Source organism: Coenobita brevimanus, chromosome 72, assembly GCF_032717465.1.
Source record: "Coenobita brevimanus isolate Jiangsu-jjx chromosome 72, ASM3271746v2, whole genome shotgun sequence".
Classification (NCBI taxonomy): Eukaryota; Metazoa; Arthropoda; class Malacostraca; order Decapoda; family Coenobitidae; genus Coenobita; species Coenobita brevimanus.
Window position 1 is genome coordinate 41,316,463 of NC_137025.1, and position 19,909 is coordinate 41,336,371.

The 19,909-nt window shown below is 43.0% G+C and overlaps 1 protein-coding gene across 1 annotated transcript in view; it reads left to right on the plus strand.

The window, feature by feature from the left end:
• LOC145407116 (BRCA1-A complex subunit Abraxas 1-like) overlaps positions 1-19,488 on the plus strand; it is a 28,933-nt gene extending 9,445 nt beyond the window's left edge. Inside the window, exons 5-7 of the mRNA XM_080278135.1 lie at positions 8,568-8,696; positions 10,014-10,180; positions 18,836-19,488. Of these exons, the coding sequence (XP_080134261.1) occupies positions 8,568-8,696; positions 10,014-10,180; positions 18,836-19,488 (949 nt within the window). The remainder of the gene's footprint in view (positions 1-8,567; positions 8,697-10,013; positions 10,181-18,835) is intronic.
• Positions 19,489-19,909: the final 421 nt, after the last annotated feature.

The following is a 19,909-nucleotide window of genomic DNA, read 5'->3' on the forward strand; positions in this document are numbered from 1 at the left end:
CCCATCATCAAGGTCACGACTACCTACTGAAACATCCTCATCCTTCACTATCCCCCTGCCCAAGCTGGACTGAGGTCAGGCAGTCCGGACTGCTTCTGGTTGTTATCCAACTTTTCCCAATACTGTACATAAAAATTTAGTCTGGTAGGCTCCTCGAGTCCGATAAAAGCGAATTCCAGTACAGTATATTGAGGTACACCATATCGAGGTTTTGCTGTATATATCCTGTATATATACAGGATGTATATATGTAAATACATACACAGTAAAACCTCACTGTAACGGACTAACTGAGGCCCAAGCCATTCCGATAAAAGCGACATCTGGACGTGGAAGGTGTGCAGGATATTCACAGAAGAAATATGTGCAGCATGTGATGTGGTGTGTGGGATAAAGAGAAGACAGAGGGGGGTGCAAGGAACAGCATGGTGGAATGAAGAGGTGAGACAGGCTGTGGCACAAAAGAAGAAAGCATACAATGAATGGATGAGAAATAGGGGCATGGAAGAAGTTGAGAGGCAGAAGAGAGAGTTATATGTAGAAAGGAAGAGAGAGGTGAAAAGATTAGTAAGAGAGAGTAAAAAGAGGGTGGATGAGGAATTTGGAAGGAATTTTAGTGTAAAGTGGAGGGACTGTAAGAAAATGTTCTGGAAAGAGGTGAAGAGAGTAAGACAGGGTAGCAGTGAAGTTAGCAGGGGAGTGAAAAATAAAAATGGTAGATTATTAGTGGAGAAGGGAGCAAAAGTGAGCAGATGGAGAGAACACTTTAAGGTATTGTTGAACATAGAGGATGGAAGTAATGCGAGTAGAAGTGGCTGGGGAATGGCTGGGAGGAGGAGGGAGGTGAGAAGACAGGAAGAAATCAGTAGGATAGAAGTTGTGGAAGCAATGAAGAAAGTCAAATTGGGGAAAGCCCCAGGAATTGATGGAGTGTGTGGTGAAATGCTGAAGCATGGGGGAGAGATAGTAGTAAAATGGATGTGGAAGATGTGCAGATTGGCCTAGGAGTAAGGTAGAGTCCCAGAGGATTGGAAGTCAGGTATAATTACTGTATTCCTTTGTACAAAGGAAAAGGGGAAAAAGAAGTGTGTGGTAATCGTAGGGGCATTTGTCTTCTTAGTGTAATAGGAAAAGTGTATGGTAGGATACTTATTGTCAGAGTTAGGGAAATAACAGAGGAATTAGTTGGAGAAGAACAGGGTGGCTTTAGGAAGAGAAGAGGTTGTGTAGATCAGATATTCATTCTTAGATCTTTAGTGGAAAAGTTTCTAGAGAAGGGAAAGAAGTTGTATGTGGCTTTCATGGGTTTGGAGAAAGCATATGACAGGGTGGATAGACAAGGATTGTGAAAAGTATTGAGAATATATGGAGTAGATGGGAAGTTGAATACTGTGAAGAGTATGTATGATAGTGCTAAGGCTGCAGTGCATGTGGATGGTGAACTGACTGAATTTTTCTCTTTGAAGATTGGGTTCATTCTTTCCTCTTCCTTCTGCCTGTGGGTGACTCTACACTGAGTGACAGAGCAAATGGTTTCCTGTACACCAGGAAACCATTTACTATGCTGGGTGGTAACTATCTATCTATCTATTGCCAGACGCCTCAATCCCGTTTGGGGTGGCCACAAACAAATCGCCTCCAAGTCGCCCTGTCCCCCGCCATTTCACTCCCCTGCTCCCAACTCACACCCCCCTCTCTCATATACCTTTCCACCCCATCCCTCCATCTCATCCTCGGCCTCCCCCTCCCTCTTTCCCCCTCCACCTCACTCACATACACACTCTTTGTCAGTCTTTCACCCTCCATCCTCTCCACATGGCCAAACCGCCTCAGTGTGTTCCTCATAACGCTTCCTATCACATCCACATCAACACCACAACGCTCCTTTATATCCTCATTCGTCAGCCTGTCTCTCCATGTGACTCCACAGGCTCCTCTTAAATAACTCATTTCCACTGCTCTCACCCTTGACTTGTGTAGTTCCAACAACGTCCAAGCTTCACTTCCGTACATTAGAGTTGGTATCACAATACTGTCATGTGGTAACTTTTTCACTTCCATGCTCACTTCCCTGTTTCTTATCACTGTTTTCAAAGAACCAGCAACCTTTCTTCCCTGCTGTACCCTTTCAAGCACTTCACCCTCCAAACCTCCATCCTTACTCATCACACTACCCAAGTACTTAAAAGTACTCACATTTTCCAATTCCTCACCATCCAACCTCACTGTACATTCACTGACTTCACCTCTCTCAAAGACCATCACTTTACTCTTCCCTACATTCACCTTTAGATTCCGTTTCTTACACACTCTCTCAAACTCATCCACCAAGCCTTGCAGCTCCCCTTCGTCTTTACTCAACAACACAGTATCATCTGCAAACAACAGTACAGGGAGTTTCCAAACACTATCCTCTCTCACCAGGGCCACTCCAACATCCACTACCCTACCTTGTACCTCTTTTATTACCCCATCCATGTACAGATTGAACAACCATGGAGACATGACACATCCCTGTTTCAACCCAACTTTCAAAGAGAAAAATTCACTTAGTTCACCATCCACACGCACTGCAGCCTTCGCACCATCGTACATACTCTTCACAGCATTCAACAACTTCCCATCTACTCCATATATTCTTAACACTTTCCACAATCCTTGTCTATCCACCCTGTCATATGCTTTCTCCAAATCCATGAAAGCCGCATACAACTTCTTTCCCTTCTCTAGAAACTTTTCCACTAAAGATCTGAGAATGAATATCTGATCTACACAACCTCTTCCCTTCCTAAAGCCTCCCTATTCTTCTCCAACTAATTTCTCTGTTCTTTCTCTAACCATATAACCAAATTTTGGCTCCTGGTGGTTTAGTGGGTAATAAAGGTGCTCCAATCGGATTGAGCCAGTGAAGGTTTATATCCAAGGGATGGTTGGGGTTTATTGCTCCCATAATGCCACTCAGGGATAAGTGAGGCTGGTCACTCTCATCTTAACCCGCCCCATCCCGACATTTTTGGACCTTCTTTTTTTATTTTTGCTCAGACATCCGCTTTTGGTGAGAAACATCGAAAATTCATAAAGAAATCGCTCACCTGAGGTTTAACCCGCCCCGTCCCGACCACTTTTTGACCACTGGTACCCCCCAATCCCGACCATTTTTCGACCTTTTTTTTTTTTTTTTTTTTGCTAAAACTTTCGCTTTTGGTGAGAAACATCGAAAATTCATAGAGAAATCGCTCACCTGAGGTTTAAAATACTCATTACAGGTAGGAGAGCCTCCTTACCTTACTGGGTTTTCTATCAGGCTGGCACCAAAGAAAACGAGTTCTATGGGAGGATAACTATTTCACACCACTCATAAACGGTATTTATTTATTTACTGTTACGAATTTATATGTAGTACAAGAGTATATTGGTTTTCAAGCAGTAATATAGGCATTATAAGCATTGTTTCACTCACTAATACCTGACCTTTTTTGCCACATTACCTGATCATCATTTCTAACTGTTTCTTCCTCTAATGCTATGTAAAGTTTGTCCTCCACATTGTCATTGATTGGGGAATCACTCTGGCCCTGAATTTCGTACCGTGGCATGACATGGCTATACTGGCCAGGTCACTGATAACAGGTGAATTGCTGAGAAAAGGGCATGCAGGGGGGGGGAGGAGGTCATGCTGGGTAAGGCATTGTCTCTGCCTGGCATCTTGTTGAGGAAGGTGTCCCGTGTATACGTACCAAAAATGACTCGCGAAAATTGAAAATTGTGGAAATTATGAACCTTGCAATTGCAGGACGTTGAAGTACGTCCTCGGGATTAGCTGTGACAAAACGTGAGGACGTGGAAGTACGTCCTCGGGACGGCGCGGGTTAAAATACTGGATTTAGGTACGAGTACTTCCTTACCTGACTGGGTTTTCTAACAGGCTGGCACCAAAGAAAATGAGTTCTATGGGAGGGTAACTATTTTATCCACTCATAAACAGTATTTATTTATTTACTTGGTACGAATTTATATGTAGTACAAGAGTATATTGGTTTTCAAACAGTAATATAGGCATTATAAGCATTGTTTCACTCACTAACTCATCACCATTCATGACCTTTTTTCCCCACATTACCTGATCATCATTTCTGACTGTTTCTTCCTCTAATGCTATGTAAACTTTGTCCTCCACATTGTCATCGATTGGGGAATCACTCTGGCCCTGAATGTCTTTATTGGCCAGGTCACTGGTAACAGGTGAATTGCCGAGACAATGGCGTGCGGGGGGGGGGGAGAGGTTATGCGGTGTAAGGCATTCTTCCTGCTTGGCATCTTGTAGAGGAATAGAGGAAGGTGTCCCGTGTATACTTGCCAAAAATCACTCGAAATCACTCATGAAAATTGAAAATTGTGCAAATTAGGGACCTTGCAGTGTTGCCGCGTTAATTCACGTCGCCGGGACGGCACGGGTTAAATGCCAGGACCAACTTTCCTAGCCCCGGGCTCCTACGCTCCTCATGGGGCAACGTAGGATTAGATGATGGATGGATGGATGGATGAAGGTTGGGTTGAAACAGGGCTTGTGTCATGTCCCCATGGTTGTTCCATCTGTACATGGATGGGGTAATAAAAGAGGTACAAGGTAGGGTAGTGGATGTTGGAGTGGCCCTGGTGAGGGAGGGTAGTGTTTGGAAACACCCTTTACTGTTGTTTGCAGATGATACAGTGTTGTTGAGTGAAGACGAAGGGGAGCTGCAAGGCTTGGTGGATGAGTTTGGGAGAGTGTGCAAGAAACGGAATCTAAAGGTGAATGTAGGGAAGAGTAAAGTGATGGTCTTTGAGAGAGGTGAAGCCAGTGAATGCACAGTGAGGTTGGATGGTGAGGAATTGGAAAATGTGAGTACGTTTAAGTACTTGGGTAGTGTGATGAGTAAGGATGGAAGTTTGAAGGGTGAAGTGCTTGAAAGGGTACAACAAGGAAGAAAGGTTGCTGGTTCCTTGAAAGCAGTGATAAGAAACAGGGAAGTGAGCATGGAAGTGAAAAAGTTACTACATGACAGTATTGTGATACCAACTCTAACCTATGGAAGTGACACTTGGACGTTGTTGGAAGGACACAAGTCAAGAGTGAGAGCAGTGGAAATGAGTTATTTAAGAGGAGCCTGTGGAGTCACATGGAGAGACAGGCTGACAAATGTGGATATAAAGGAGCGTTGTGGTGTGGATGTGGATATGATAGGAAGCGTTATGAGGAACACACTGAGGTGGTTTGGCCATGTGGAGAGGATGGAGGGTGAGAGACTGATGAGGAGAGTGTATAAGAGTGAGGTGGAGGGGGGGAGAGGGAGGGGGAGGCCGAGGATGAGATGGAGGGATGGGGTGGAGAGGTATGTGAGAGAGAGGGGTGTGAGTTGGGAACAGGGCAGTGAAATGGCAGGGGACAGGGCGACGTGGAGGCGATTTGTTTGTGGCCACCTCGTACTGGATTGAGGCGTCTGGCAATAGATAGATAGATAGATATACTGTGTGTGTATATATATATATATATAGTCACAGCCAAGTCCCGCTATTTGCAGGGGTTATGTACCAAAATACCCTGTGAATGTTGAATTCTGTGAATAGCCCGGACCTTCCTCAGAATTCACTGATTTCAATGGTTTAGCTATTCCCATTACCTACAAACCCACTAACACCAGTAAAGGCATTTTATGGCACATTAATATATCAAAAAAAAAAAAAAAAAAGACAGCACAAGATGATACACAAGCCTTTCTTGATACAGTGCACTGTACTCACCCATGTAATGATAACGAGAGTTTTCTGTGCAGTACATAAATGGTAAATGAATGACGAATATTCTCTACTGCACAACAGGATGAGCTCTAGCGAACAAAAGAATCACATCAGAACCACTAGAAACAGCTGATGCTGTGGGAAAAACAGGAAATGTCTTCCTATGAATTTTTAAAATATTTTCCCAAGAAAATCCTTGAGTATGTGAAGCTGCGAATGGAGGGGGTTCTCTATGTACAGTATGGACCGGTCTTCCTCGCTAGTATAGTCTGCAAACTATGTGAAATTGTCATTAGAAAAAAATGGATAAAATTCCTTGAAGAGCATATGGTAATAACGTCCAAGCAATTTGGATTTAGAGAAGAGTCATCTTGTGTTTAGAACTTGTTGAGCTTCTGTAGTAGAGTGATAGACATTGTTCAAGAAATGGAGGATGGGTAGACTGTATTTACCTTAATTTAAAGAAGGCTTTTGATAGAGTGCCACACAGATTATTATTATGGAAATTGAAAACCTGTGGAGGTGTATATGGGAAATTGTTGAAATGAGTGGAAAAGTATTTGATAGACAACTGAGAACTGTAATAAGAGACAAGTTTTCCCAGTGGGAAAAGATATTAAAGGTGTGTCCCAGGGTTCAGTGTTGGCCCCAGTTATGTTCTTAATACTGTATATATAAATGACATGCCTGAAGGGTTGAGTGCTTGTATGAGTTTATTTGCTGACAATTCAAAATTTATGAAACATATTAAAGGGTTAAATTGTTGTAAGGAATTGCAAAAAGATCTAGATAAACTCTACAAGTGGAGTCAAATGTGGAAAATGGAATTCAATACAAATAAATCTCATGTATTGGAAATGGGAGTCAGTGATAAGAAACCAAGGTGTGAGTACAAGATAGGAAATAATAAGGAAGGCAAAAAAAAAGAAAAGGACGTTGGTGTGACTATACTGGATAAACTATCACCAGAGAATCATATAAACAGGTTTACTGGAGGAACTTACAGGCTACTGAACAACAAGAGAGTGGCATTTAATTATGTAGATGAAGAGATGCTGAGAGAGTTATTAGTGACCATGATAAGACTGTAGGAAAGAGTAAAGTTATGATCTTCGAGAGAAATGAAGTCACTGAATGTATGATGAGGCTGGATTTTTATTTATTTATTTATTTTTTTTTTTTATGTCCGTCTCTGGGCATAGGCTTCACAGCCTTCTGTCGAGGCCCAGCAGTCCTCCTACATACATACACCTCCACATGTCACCACTTCGGCGCTAACACCCACCGTCCATATTGAATACATGCTAGGGCTGTCTCATACAGGACTGGTGTATTGGTATTAGTGGGGATATTTTTATGACATGTCGGCGGGTCTTCTGGTAGATCAGGAAAGCCTGATTCAATGAAGTTCAAACCCTTAAACTGTTCCCTGCTCCAGCCGGGATTTGAGTCTGGTCCTTTAGGACTGCAGGCCACCTCCGTACCGATTGAGCCACCGCCTCCCTCAACATTGATCTGGTGATGAGGAAATGGAAAATGTGAGTGCGTTCAAGTACTTTGGTAGTGTGATGAGTAAGGAGGAGAGTTTAGAGGGTGAAGTGCTTGAAAGGTTGTAACAAGTAAGAAAGGTTGCTGGTTCTTTAAAAGCAATGATATGAAACAGGGAAGTGAGCATGGAAGTGAAAAAGTTACTGCATGACATTATTGTGATACCAACTCTAACGTATGGAAGTAAATCTTGGACCTTGTTGGAGGGACACAAGAGTGAGAGCAGTGGAAATGAGATATTTGAGAGGAGCTTGTGGAGTTACATGGAGAGACAGACTGACAAATGAGAAAATGAAGGAACATTTGGGTGTAGATTTGGATGTGATAGGAAGCATTAGGAGAATCACATTGAGGTGGTTTGACCACATGGAGAGGATAGAGAGCAAGAGACTGGTGAGGAGAGTGTATGTGAGTGAAGTGGAGGGGGGGAGAGGGAGGGAGAGGCCGAGGATGAAGTGGAGGGGATGGAGTGGAGAGGTATATGAGAGAGGGGGGTGTGAGCTGGGAGCAGGGCAATGAAATGGCAGGGGACAGGGTGACATGGAGACGATTTGTTTGTGGCCACCCCTTGCAGGATTTATGCGTCTGGCAATAGATTGATAGATAAGACTGAGGCTGGAATATGCAGCAGTGATATGGTCACCACACTTGAAAAGACATGTCAGTAAACTAGAAAGAATACAAAGGATAGCCACAATATTGACACCAAGCTTGAGGGAGTTGTCCTGCGAGGAGAGATTAGAAAGGCTAAAATTGCCAACCCTGAGCGAGAGAAGAGAGAGGGGAGATTTGATTGCAGTGTTTGAAGGAGTAAGAGGAATAAAATGTATAGACAGAGAGGAGTTCTTTGTGGGAGATGGTGGAAGAACAAGAGGACATGAATTCAAGCTGCAGTTGTCAGTGCCTCATTGATGGAAAGAAATTTAGTTTTCCAAACAGAACTATACAGTTGGAATAATTTAGAGGGAGAGGTGGTGTGAGCATAGAGCATCCATGTGTTTAAATCTACATTGGATAATAAATATTCGTAGAAAAGAGCTGGGACAACTCGAGCTTAGCTCAAATCCTGTATAATACAATTAGGTACACACACACACACACACACACACACACACACACACACACACACACACACACACACACACACACACACACTCGCAATGACTGAATTTGTGTGATTAGGTTTTATCTGCCATATATTAATAAGCTCAGTAAAGTCAGTAGTGTATTATGTGTTTCAGCCGGTTTGAGGGTGTGCCGCTGAGAGTTGTTAATGTAGGGGACACCTCCACGTCAGAGTACCTCCTTAAGCCACACAACCCATCTCTCTACACCTCTCCTGCTGTTCAGAGTGTCCTTAGCAAAATTGGGTAAGCTGTTCCTGTCTCTGTACCAAGATAATTTAGATCAGAGCATTCCACACTTCATTTATCCTTTGCCTTAGTTTACACATAGACTTTGAACTATTGCCCCATATAACAAAGGTTTCAGTAAAAAACGGTACTGCTCTGTGATTTAGCATGATTCAGACTTGTTGCTGTAATCTTAAAATTTGAAAGTCATGAAGGGAAGGCAGGCTACAGTTTTATACAATGATATCCAAAGTTTTTATTGTTGTGTTTTCACTACAGTTAACCTAACCAGTGATTAACAAATATATATACACACATTCAATCCTCGTAAATCACGTGTTTATAAATCACGGATTCGTAAATCACGGCTAAGTGGCTGTCAGACTGCCGGCACCCTTAAATCGCTGTTAAGTCATGAAAATCATGGACCTAGGCACCGAAGTGGGCCTTTTCCGAGGAGAATCGTAAACCGCGGCATTCAATTGGAAAATTGCAACCCAACAACCAATCACCTACCGTCCCTGGTGGCATGTGTGCATACTAATGCCGCCACGTTGTTGTTGTTCTTCCTGCCAGTCCGCACACTACAGACCATTGCCGTGGAGTACGAGAGCTATCTACCTTTATTTGTGCACCATCCCCCCCGCCTCCTACCTTCCATGGCCCCTCCTGAACCCCCCATGAAGCGCTTTAAGCGGTATGGCATCAAGAAGCAGCTGCCGTTGTCGTACAGTCAATGTTTGGAGCTCATTTGTCATGTTGAGAAGGGAGAGAAATTTTCAAAGTTGGCAAAAGAGTTTGGAAAGAACAAGTGCTGAGAGGTTCTAAGTTCTTCCCAACACCACCCCACTCCATTCACTTAAGCAATATTGTCATAGGATTAAAGTGAGATCCCTTACTATTGCTTATTTCTATTAAATACGTGCACTGAATATTCCTAAATTTGTATGTTTGTGTTTGATGGTGCCTAGATAGGTGTAGGTAAGGTGCTGTGGGGGGTGGTTGGCCAAAGTCCAGACCCAAATTCATTTTTCACATAAGAGTTATTATTTATAAACCACGGAATTTGTAAATCGCTGCAGTGGTCCAGACCCAAATTGCCGCGATTTACGAGGATTGAGTGTGTGTATATATATATATATATATATATATATATATATATATATATATATGATTTAGATATGTAAGAGATAAAACTTGAGCTGTTGGAATGGAACAGGTGATAAAGATACTATATCCTTAGGTTGGAGTGAAGAATGTAACTAATGGTTCAGTATAAACTGAATTATTTTTGTTGGTTTGTTTTGTGGTTGTAAGTTAAGTTTATCTTTACAGGCAGGAGGAGCCAGGTGTGGCTGAAGTAGAGGAGGTGCACAGTGGACTTATGGATCGGCTGGGATTGCTGCTGGAGGAGTATGGTCGAGCTCAGGACCAGTACGAGACTGTCCTGCAAGAGGTCACTTCACTGAGGGCTGCTTGTGCAGCACATGCCATCACACCAGGTTAGTGCTATAGATCCCCAGTCCCATGTACAGTCACGCGTACTAATTTCTGCTCAGGGGTTACCCCTTCCTTCCCCCCTCTACCCTGGACAGAGGGAAGGGGGGAATCGCGAACAAGTCTACCCCGCCTTCTGCCCCCAACTCCCCCACCCTCCACCTCCAGCTGCCAGTTACTGATTAGACACAAATTTTCTCATGTCCAGTAAACATGACTAAACTGTCGTCGCACACGCTTTCCACGGCCAAGATTTGGACTATATTTTTAGAATAAATTATTACCGTATTGAACTGCATTCTCAAATTGAAAATATTCACCATCATTGTAATCCAGTGTCGTCCGCTGCTTACCTTTTCACTTCCCCCAGCTGTCTCTCTCTCTCTCTCTCTCTCTCTCTCCCTGAATTTACTTTTCCCACCTTTCTTTTTAAATTTATATAACTTTCTCATTGCTTCTCTCCCCCTCTCCCCTTTCTCTCTCGTTCTTTGTCTAATTCTTCCCCGCCTCCCACCCCTCCCCTCCCCCCACCTTAGACCTGGGGTGGGATGTTCGAAAGCTCTTAACGGCCGCTAAGATCATCGTAGCGGGTACGAGAATCATAGCGCACTCGTAAACCGCTAAGGTGTGTTAAACAAATTTTACGATCCTCCATCCTCTATATTTGCTCATAGAGCTATGATTTCTGACAAGCACCCTTAAGCTGATCGTAGTGTCGCATAGTGCATGTTTCTCTAATAAACAAACCGAATCATGTGGTGCTAAGTTTGTTTATTTACCCTTTTCTGTGAACGAAGATGGAATTACAAGTGGTTTTACAGGTAGAACTGGCATTACGAAGAGCGATGAGATTTGAGAGGAACTACAGAGACATAATGGATCCATTTGCTTACAGTGGCGAACATTTGTTGAGATATTATAGGTTTCCCAGACAAGAACTGCTTCACTGGTGTGCAAGAGTTGAACCACTAGTTGGACCAGCGACAAGAAGATCCTGTGCTGTGCCATGTCATTTGCAGGTGTTAATGACATCCAGATTTTATGCAAGTGGCTCATTTCAGAGTGTGTTGGCAGACACATTAGTTAACACAGGGACGTGTGAGCAGAATAATTGAGTGGCACACGTGTTGTACAGAAAATCTCTTAAGGAAGTTAAGATGCCAAGAGGTAGGCAAAGAGGGGGAATTTTTCGTTTCTACTGCTTACATCTGTAAATGGAGAAATGGGGTTCCCCCGAGCCAGACCCTGTTTTGGATCATATAGCCCAGCTAGGTTAGAGAGCGCCCTACCACTCCCGTGCCGGCACGGCAGTCCCGGGCGAGGCTCGAACTCGCAGTCTCCCGATTACGAGCTCGATGCTTTACCATTGAGCTATCGTGCCCCCGGCACGGCAGTCCCGGGCGAGGCTCGAACTCGCAATCTCCCGATTACGAGCTCGATGCTTTACCACTGAGCTATCGTGCCCCGTTACATCTGCAAAAATGCAGACCGATGCACTGTTCATTAAAACATTGTTAAGTCTGTGGGAGTTGTAATGATAGTCTGAAGCCAATGATATACTGTATAGTTTATTCAGGTAAAAGGGTCTCAGTTTGGATCTCGATATTTTCAAAATTATCACTATGTTTTGTTAATATGATGAGGATCTTTCACCCACACTATAGTTATACCCAAGGTGATGTAATTGTTCTTCAGCACTGTCTGTCTGTCTGTCGAGCCAACCCTGTATTAACGCCATCATCTCATGTGTAAAATTTGCTCGTTTGGTAGGGGACTCGTCACTTGTCATGTCTTGTATGTCTTGGGATGAATATCGTAGTTGTTTGAGTGATGTAATGGCGCGCTTGGATAAGTGTATTTAACATTTTGAAACTCCATTTTGATTGGCCCACAATCTTTCAAGGTTTATGAAATCTCTCTTCTGATTGGCTCAGCGACTATTAGCTTTCTCTTTGCTTCCCTCCCCCTCTCCCCCTTCTCTCTCGTTCTTTGTCTTAAGTCTTCCCCGCCTCTCACCCCTCCCCTCCCCCCACCTTAGGCCTGATCAGTAGTCAGTTATACCGTCACCGCTCCTTCGTATATCGTGTGCAGGCAACATTATCACACACACTTAGGTCAGATGTATGGAAAGCTAATATATATATATATATATATATATATATATATATATATAATATATATATATATATATATATATATATATATATATATATATATATAATTACCGTACAATTATATATATATATATATATATATATATATATATATATATATATAATTACCGTACAATTATATATATATATATATATATATATATATATAATTACCGTACAATTATATATATATATATATATATATATATAATTACCGTACAATTATATATATATATATATATATATTAATTTTGCACTGACAGCGTGGCGACTACAAATATAGTCATTCTAACAACTGGATCTGCTGGCTCCAAACCTTCCCTGTCCCAGTCAAACTCCTCATTCAATAACAGGTTATATATATATATATATATATATATATATAGCTTTTCATACATCTGACCTAAGTGTGATAAAATTATGTTGCCTGCACACGATATACGAAGGAGCGGTGACGGAACTGACTGTTGATCAGGGCTGGGATGTTCAAAAGATCGTTGCGAGACCCCGCATGATCATCGTAACGCGCTCATAGCGGTCATCTTTGATCGTGAGCTACGACAACCGCTAAGGTGTATCTTCTAACGCTCGCCGCAACACTGGTAGCTCACGATGATCCGATCGTAAAATCCGTTCCGTTCCGTTCCTATCGTTCATAATGCAACCCAGCTAATAGTCGCTGAGCCAATCAGAAGAGAGATTTCATAAACCTTGAAAGATTGTGGGCCAATCAAAATGGAGTTTCAAAATGTTAAATACACTTATCCAAGCGCGCCATTACATCACTCAAACAACTACGATATTCATCCCAAGAAATACAAGACATGACAAGTGACGAGTCCCCTACCAAACGAGAAAATTTTACACATGAGATGATGGCGTTAATACAGGGTTGGCTCGACAGACAGAGTGCTGAAGAACAATTACATCATCTTGGGTATAGTGTGGGTGAAAGATCCTCATCATATTAACAAAACATAGTGATAATTTTGAAAATATCGAGATCCAAACTGAGACCCTTTTACCTGAATAAACTATACAGTATATCATTGGCTTCAGACTATCATTACAACTCCCACAGACTTAACAATGTTTTAATGAACAGTGCATCGGTCTGCATTTTTGCAGATGTAACGGGGCACGATAGCTCAGTGGTAAAGCATCGAGCTCGTAATCGGGAGATTGCGAGTTCGAGCCTCGCCCGGGACTGCCGTGCCGGGGGCACGATAGCTCAATGGTAAAGCATCGAGCTCGTAATCGGGAGACTGCGAGTTCGAGCCTCGCCCGGGACTGCCGTGCCGGCACGGGAGTGGTAGGGCGCTCCTGTAACCTAGCTGGGCTATATGATCCAAAACAGGGTCTGGCTCGGGGGAACCCCATTTCTCCATTTACAGATGTAAGCAGTAGAAACGAAAAATTCCCCCTCTTTGCCTACCTCTTGGCATCTTAACTTCCTTAAGAGATTTTCTGTACAACACGTGTGCCACTCAATTATTCTGCTCACACGTCCCTGTGTTAAGCCTAATGTGTCTGCCAACACACTCTGAAATGAGCCACTTGCATAAAATCTGGATGTCATTAACACCTGCAAATGACATGGCACAGCACAGGATCTTCTTGTCGCTGGTCCAACTAGTGGTTCAACTCTTGCACACCAGTGAAGCAGTTCTTGTCTGGGAAACCTATAATATCTCAACAAATGTTCGCCACTGTAAGCAAATGGATCCATTATGTCTCTGTAGTTCCTCTCAAATCTCATCGCTCTTCGTAATGCCAGTTCTACCTGTAAAACCACTTGTAATTCCATCTTCGTTCACAGAAAAGGGTAAATAAACAAACTTAGCACCACATGATTCGGTTTGTTTATTAGAGAAACATGCACTATGCGACACTACGATCAGCTTAAGGGTGCTTGTCAGAAATCATAGCTCTATGAGCAAATATAGAGGATGGAGGATCGTAAAATTTGTTTAACACACCTTAGCGGTTTACGAGTGCGCTATGATTCTCGTACCCGCTACGATGATCTTAGCGGCCGTTAAGAGCTTTCGAACATCCCACCCCAGGTCTAAGGTGGGGGGAGGGGGAGGGTGGAGGCGGGAAGAATTAGACAAAGAACGAGAGAGAAAGGGGAGAGGGGGAGAGAAGCAATGAGAAAGTTATATAAATTTAAAAAGAAAGGTGGGAAAAGTAAATTCAGGGAGAGAGAGAGAGAGAGAGAGAGAGACAGCTGGGGGAAGTGAAAAGGTAAGCAGCGGACGACACTGGATTACAATGATGGTGAATATTTTCAATTTGAGAATGCAGTTCAATACGGTAATAATTTATTCTAAAAATATAGTCCAAATCTTGGCCGTGGAAAGCGTGTGCGACGACGGTTTAGTCATGGTTACTGGACATGAGAAACTGGGTGTCTCATCAGTAACTGGCAGCTGGAGGTGGAGGGTGGGGGAGTTGGGGGCAGAAGGCGGGGTAGACTTGTTCGCGATTCCCCCCTTCCCTCTGTCCAGGGTAGAGGGGGGAAGGAAGGGGTAACCCCTGAGCAGAAATTAGTACGCGTGACTGTACACCAAGCCCTTAATTCATTGTTTTGACATTTATAAATCTATACCCTTTTTCATTGTTCGACATGGTTATCCCCGTCATTTCGACAATTCAAACTGAGCACCACCAGACAGACCGGTTAAGATGCCTCAGTCTCCTGCACTCTGCCCTGCTGATTGGTTGCTGCTTCATCCATCTGTATTTCAATTTTACCACATGTAATACTACAGCACTATCATGGCTCCACCCAAGACCCGTATTATTACCCCTGTCAAGCGCAGTCATGTGCTCACCAACCTGAGTGAGTGTTTCGCCATCGCAAGATTGGGTGACGATTAGGCCAATGATTAACAAATGCTTTTGACACACAATACCGATTTGTCGCCATTTTACGTAATGCATGTTGTAGTTTGCACAAGGTTAGGTAGGTTATAATCATTGGGGGTTCCTGGGGGTGAAGCCCCCAGTTAGGTTTCTGTGCTTCTAGTTAGACTTCCACTGCTATTTATGGTTTTAAATTGTATGCATTTGAGTTTGTTTGGTGTGGTGACGTCATGTCCAGTCAGCAGGATCAGCAGTAAAGACGATATTGAAGACGTTCAGGTGGCTTTCTGTAATATCACTAAGTAGGTACGAGTATATTTCATTTGTTCTCCAATATTTTTTTGATCAAATATCAATTGTCAGTCATCTGAGATGTACAGTCATGGTCATAAATAATCATCTATCCTCTGGTACCCCGTGCCTCAGGCTGGCTCCTTTATGTGCGGCAAGTCACATTGGAGTTAGAGGGGCTGAGAGGAAAGGGCCAGAAAGAGAAGGGAAGGTGGGTGTGGGGACGAGTGGTGGTGCGGGGGTGGAGTGAAGGAGGGGAGGGAAAATGAATGCGAAGTGGTGTTCATGCACCTAATGTGACAGTCATCTGCAACCAGTTCCTTCTCGGAGGGATGCGTGGGGTTATTGTCTAGGACAAGAAGAGCCTTTACTTGGTCACTATGGATTCCAAGTTCCTCTGTTTGATAATGGATGACCCCCTTGACAAAATGCATGTGGAACCAATCTGTTAAGATTTTGGAGGTAAACCAGGCCTTCACAGAATGGTACCACACAACAGGAAGGACAGCTTGTGGCCAGGCACATGCTTCTTCTCATCTACCAGATTGTTTGTGGGCTTTGAGTGGTAGAAGAGGCCAGTTTCATCAGCATTAAATACTTGACCAAGAGTAGGCCCTCCTTCTCAATCAAACCTAACAAATTCTGATGAAATTCCACCATTCCCTCCTCACTAATGTCCAAAGCTTTGCCATGGGTCTCACAATTTGTAAGGCCATGCCAAAGCTTGAACCTGAATAACCAACCTTCGGATGCCTTGAAGTCTGGGATGTTGTGAAGGTGGGCAGACCTCTCGGCAGTGGCTTTCAACTCAGTACCATGCATTAGCACGCCTGCAGCCCGTTGCTGGTGGTACCAGATCAATGTTGAACGATCGACATCGGCATGCTGGTGCAAGTTTATAACCTTTCGTTTGGTATTGCATCTGTTTTTCATGCCAAAGTCTGCCGTGTAGTGGGTGAGTTGTCATGGGCTTTCCTGATGTCACATTGGGTTTGAGCGGGCCAGATCATACTACTTTAAGGTGTGGGAAGTCGACCATCCCGCATCAGTCTTACCCAGGATCACCTGCTTCTTCTCCTGAAGTCACCATAACAAATGTCTGAGAGGAGCTGCTTATCACACGGTCACTGAGCAGGAATTTTGGGAAAAAGTCTAAAAACTGTTTATAAATCAACCTAAACACAATTTAAGTCTAAAATATCATCAAAATGGGGAAAAAGAAATCAAAACCCATCGTTAAACCAGGGTTTGGCCATCATTAGGCAGGGTATGGTGGTATTTCTACCCGTTATTATTAAGCCGGGGTATTACATCTAAGGGTATCATATATCTGGGTATACCTGTACCACACTTTTTAAATTATTTAACTACTACTGTATTTCTGGTTTTACTGCATGCCACAAAGGTTTAACCCATTCATACAGTTTTGAAATAGTGGGCCTCTTCCTTCTTCCTGTGAAGTCATGGATACCTCTGTTCATTGCTGTCTCAATTGGTATACAATATTATCATTTTTGTAGATACTGCATTTGCCCAAACTCCTTTCATGTAATACCCATGTTTTAGTATTCTTCAGTTTCTGGTCATTTTACAGTTCCTCTGCGGAGATTCGGTTTACTACGTCTAGCATCTTTCAGTTGCTGCCCTTGTTTTCTCCAAGTTCGTTTAATTTTTTCTGTTGGTGGCAGCCCAAAGTGCTGCTTTGCCGCCTGTTGCCACGTTCCTTTGCGAACTCAATGACACCGAGCTTGAATGCAATTTTATAGCAGTGTCCGCATTGGTTTTGAGCCATGAGTTAGTGACAAAAGTAGATTTAAAATGCCAGAATATTGTAAACTCTGACTCTGACCAGAACAGCTGTGCAGCGTGTCCTGTGTCACTTGTTTTGGTTATGAAAACTAGGAGTAACATTCAAAACTACTGTGTGTCTGCTGTGATGTTTTGTGATGCCACATTTGGCAACTGGAGTGCAGCACCATCGCTGTTGTTGTTTATGTGCTCAATGCAAATGGCAACAAGTGTTTAAATTTCTTTTAGAATTTCCTTGGCCCTTCTAGGAGCATATCTCATTTGTATGGTATGTTGATGTGGTGAAGTTAGCACAGTTGTTAAGGTAAATAATACAAAGAATGTGCCAGTTTCTTGTGTCAGTTATGTTTGCTGGGGGAAAGAGGTATACTGAAATGTTCTGAGCTTCATCATTGTACAGCCATAAGCCTAGCCTTTATGTCTTCAATAACTCTGCCAGAAGTTTGACATTTTGCTTGATATAGATTGTGTTGTATTGCTATATTAATCATTTTATTAGTAACACATACGGAATATTTGTGTTAGGTGGAGTAGAGGTAACAGCGCCTCACCCCAACCCCCTAGCTATAAGCCTAATGCCTTTGGCACTCAGCCTTCCATGAGTGATACGGGCCTATTGGATGCAGGGTAATTTTTATATAACTTTTTTTTTTTTTTTTTTTTTTTTTTTTTTTTTTTGAAAAGTGCATTTTATATGCTGGCAAATACAGTACTTTCTGTGTGTCAAATGCTGAAACTTGTGTCTTGGAAATCGAGTCAATCTTATGTAACCATCATCCCTATTTTAGGCATCTACACAGCTGACTGAGACAAGATGTCCACTCGGTGTTTAAACTGACTGTGATCGTTGCCTTTCATTTTATTTTGTACATGAAAGGCCACTGAAACACCACTGTTATTGCTATATAGCAGAACAAGTACTAAATAAATAGTGCAGGGTGTGATATTAAGTAAAGTGATGATGGATGGATGGATGGATACCATATCTTTTTGATGGAGTGGTCCTCCAGGTCCTCCAACTGTCTCCTGTCCTGGGGGCAGGGGATCCTTGATGACAACTTGTACTTGCATAGGATAAACTTCAGATGGATGGCAGTTTTTTTTTTTTTTTTTTTTTTAGGTCATTTTAGGCTTTGCAATTGGGTCACCCTCTCTAACCCCATTGAACCTATGTTATATTGACCTCATTATGCAATAATTTGTTATGCAATAGGTCTTTACTTGACACAACCCTATTGCATGAGGCTGCGCTGTATTTAAAGAAAGATTGTTGGATGCAATGCCACTGTACCACTCAGTATTTTTGCCTCAGTTTTCTTGTTATCTCCTGATAATTTTATAAAGCTGAAAATGGAATTTCAAACTGCAAGTGTTTAATACAGCCTTATTAGAGCCCTTCAGTATGAGAGGCATTTCCCAAGTTGAACAGTTTGTTTGGTAGCAGTTAGAGTAAATTTAAAAGCTATCACCCAGATGCAGGTGGTTATTCATTTTTATTTTTATTTGTATTTACAGTATTTATTTATTTATTTTTTTCAGAGTTTATCCCTGAGGAAAGCCAGGAATCAGAAGAAGCAGATCTCATGAACTTTGAATCTCCTCAGTCTTCCCCTTCCAAGACTTCAAAAGACACCCGTGGGGGCCGGGGACCAGGACCTGGGTCAGGCCGTGGCCGTGGGCGGGGGCGTGGCAAGGAAAAGGAGTCTGATTCTCCAGATCCGTTTGGCTTTGTTAACACAGAGATGGAGAAACTGCAGGTCAGATCTGGGAGGCACAGGTTAGGCTCTGGCTCTGAATCAGGGTCAAGATCAGGATCAGGTCCTGGGTTAAGTTCCAGGTCGCGGTCTAACACCCCCTCCCCCAGGCGGATTCTGCAGAAGTCAAGGTCGGTGGGCAGCCCCCTCCAGCGCACCCCGCCCCGACGTTCATCCGAGTCTGAATGTTCAGGCGATGCCAGCCCTGCATTTTTATCAAAGAGAAATCGGGAGAGTAGAGGCACACCCACCGCCTCACCGGCTCGTGAATCCCGGGCTGGAAGTGTCCGTGGCACAACCAGAGGACGAGGACGACCACGCAGCAGTCAGTCACCCACTAAGAGCCAGAGTCCCGGCCCAGAGCAGGCAGGAGGTAAACGTGGAGGAAGAGGAAGAGGTCGGCGAGGACGGCCTGCCTCAGGTTCACAAGAGTACTAACCTTAGTGCCGTCAAGCCTAGTGCCTCCCATCACACTACCCCTGCAACCCATGACAGGCGAGATTTATAAAGCTGTATTATTGTTCTTGCAATTTATTATTTTTTTTTTTTTACCTTGTCTGTATTTTTTTACTTTCTCTTGTACCAAGAATCTAGAGGTAAAGGAAGAGAAAAGAAAGAAGGAAAGAATGGAGAGAAAAAGGATGAAAAGAAATTATTTTTCCTCTCTTTGTTCACAGGAATCAACAAGTAAATAAATATTAGAATAAAAGTGGGGAAAGTACTGTAATAGGATCAGATAGAAACTACAGTAGATGATACTGAGTTAGAAAGGATTAGCAAGGACAGTGTATCAGTGGAGAGAATTAGAGGAGGTTTATAAGGAACTTTCTGATTAATGTATACGAATTAGAGACAGGTA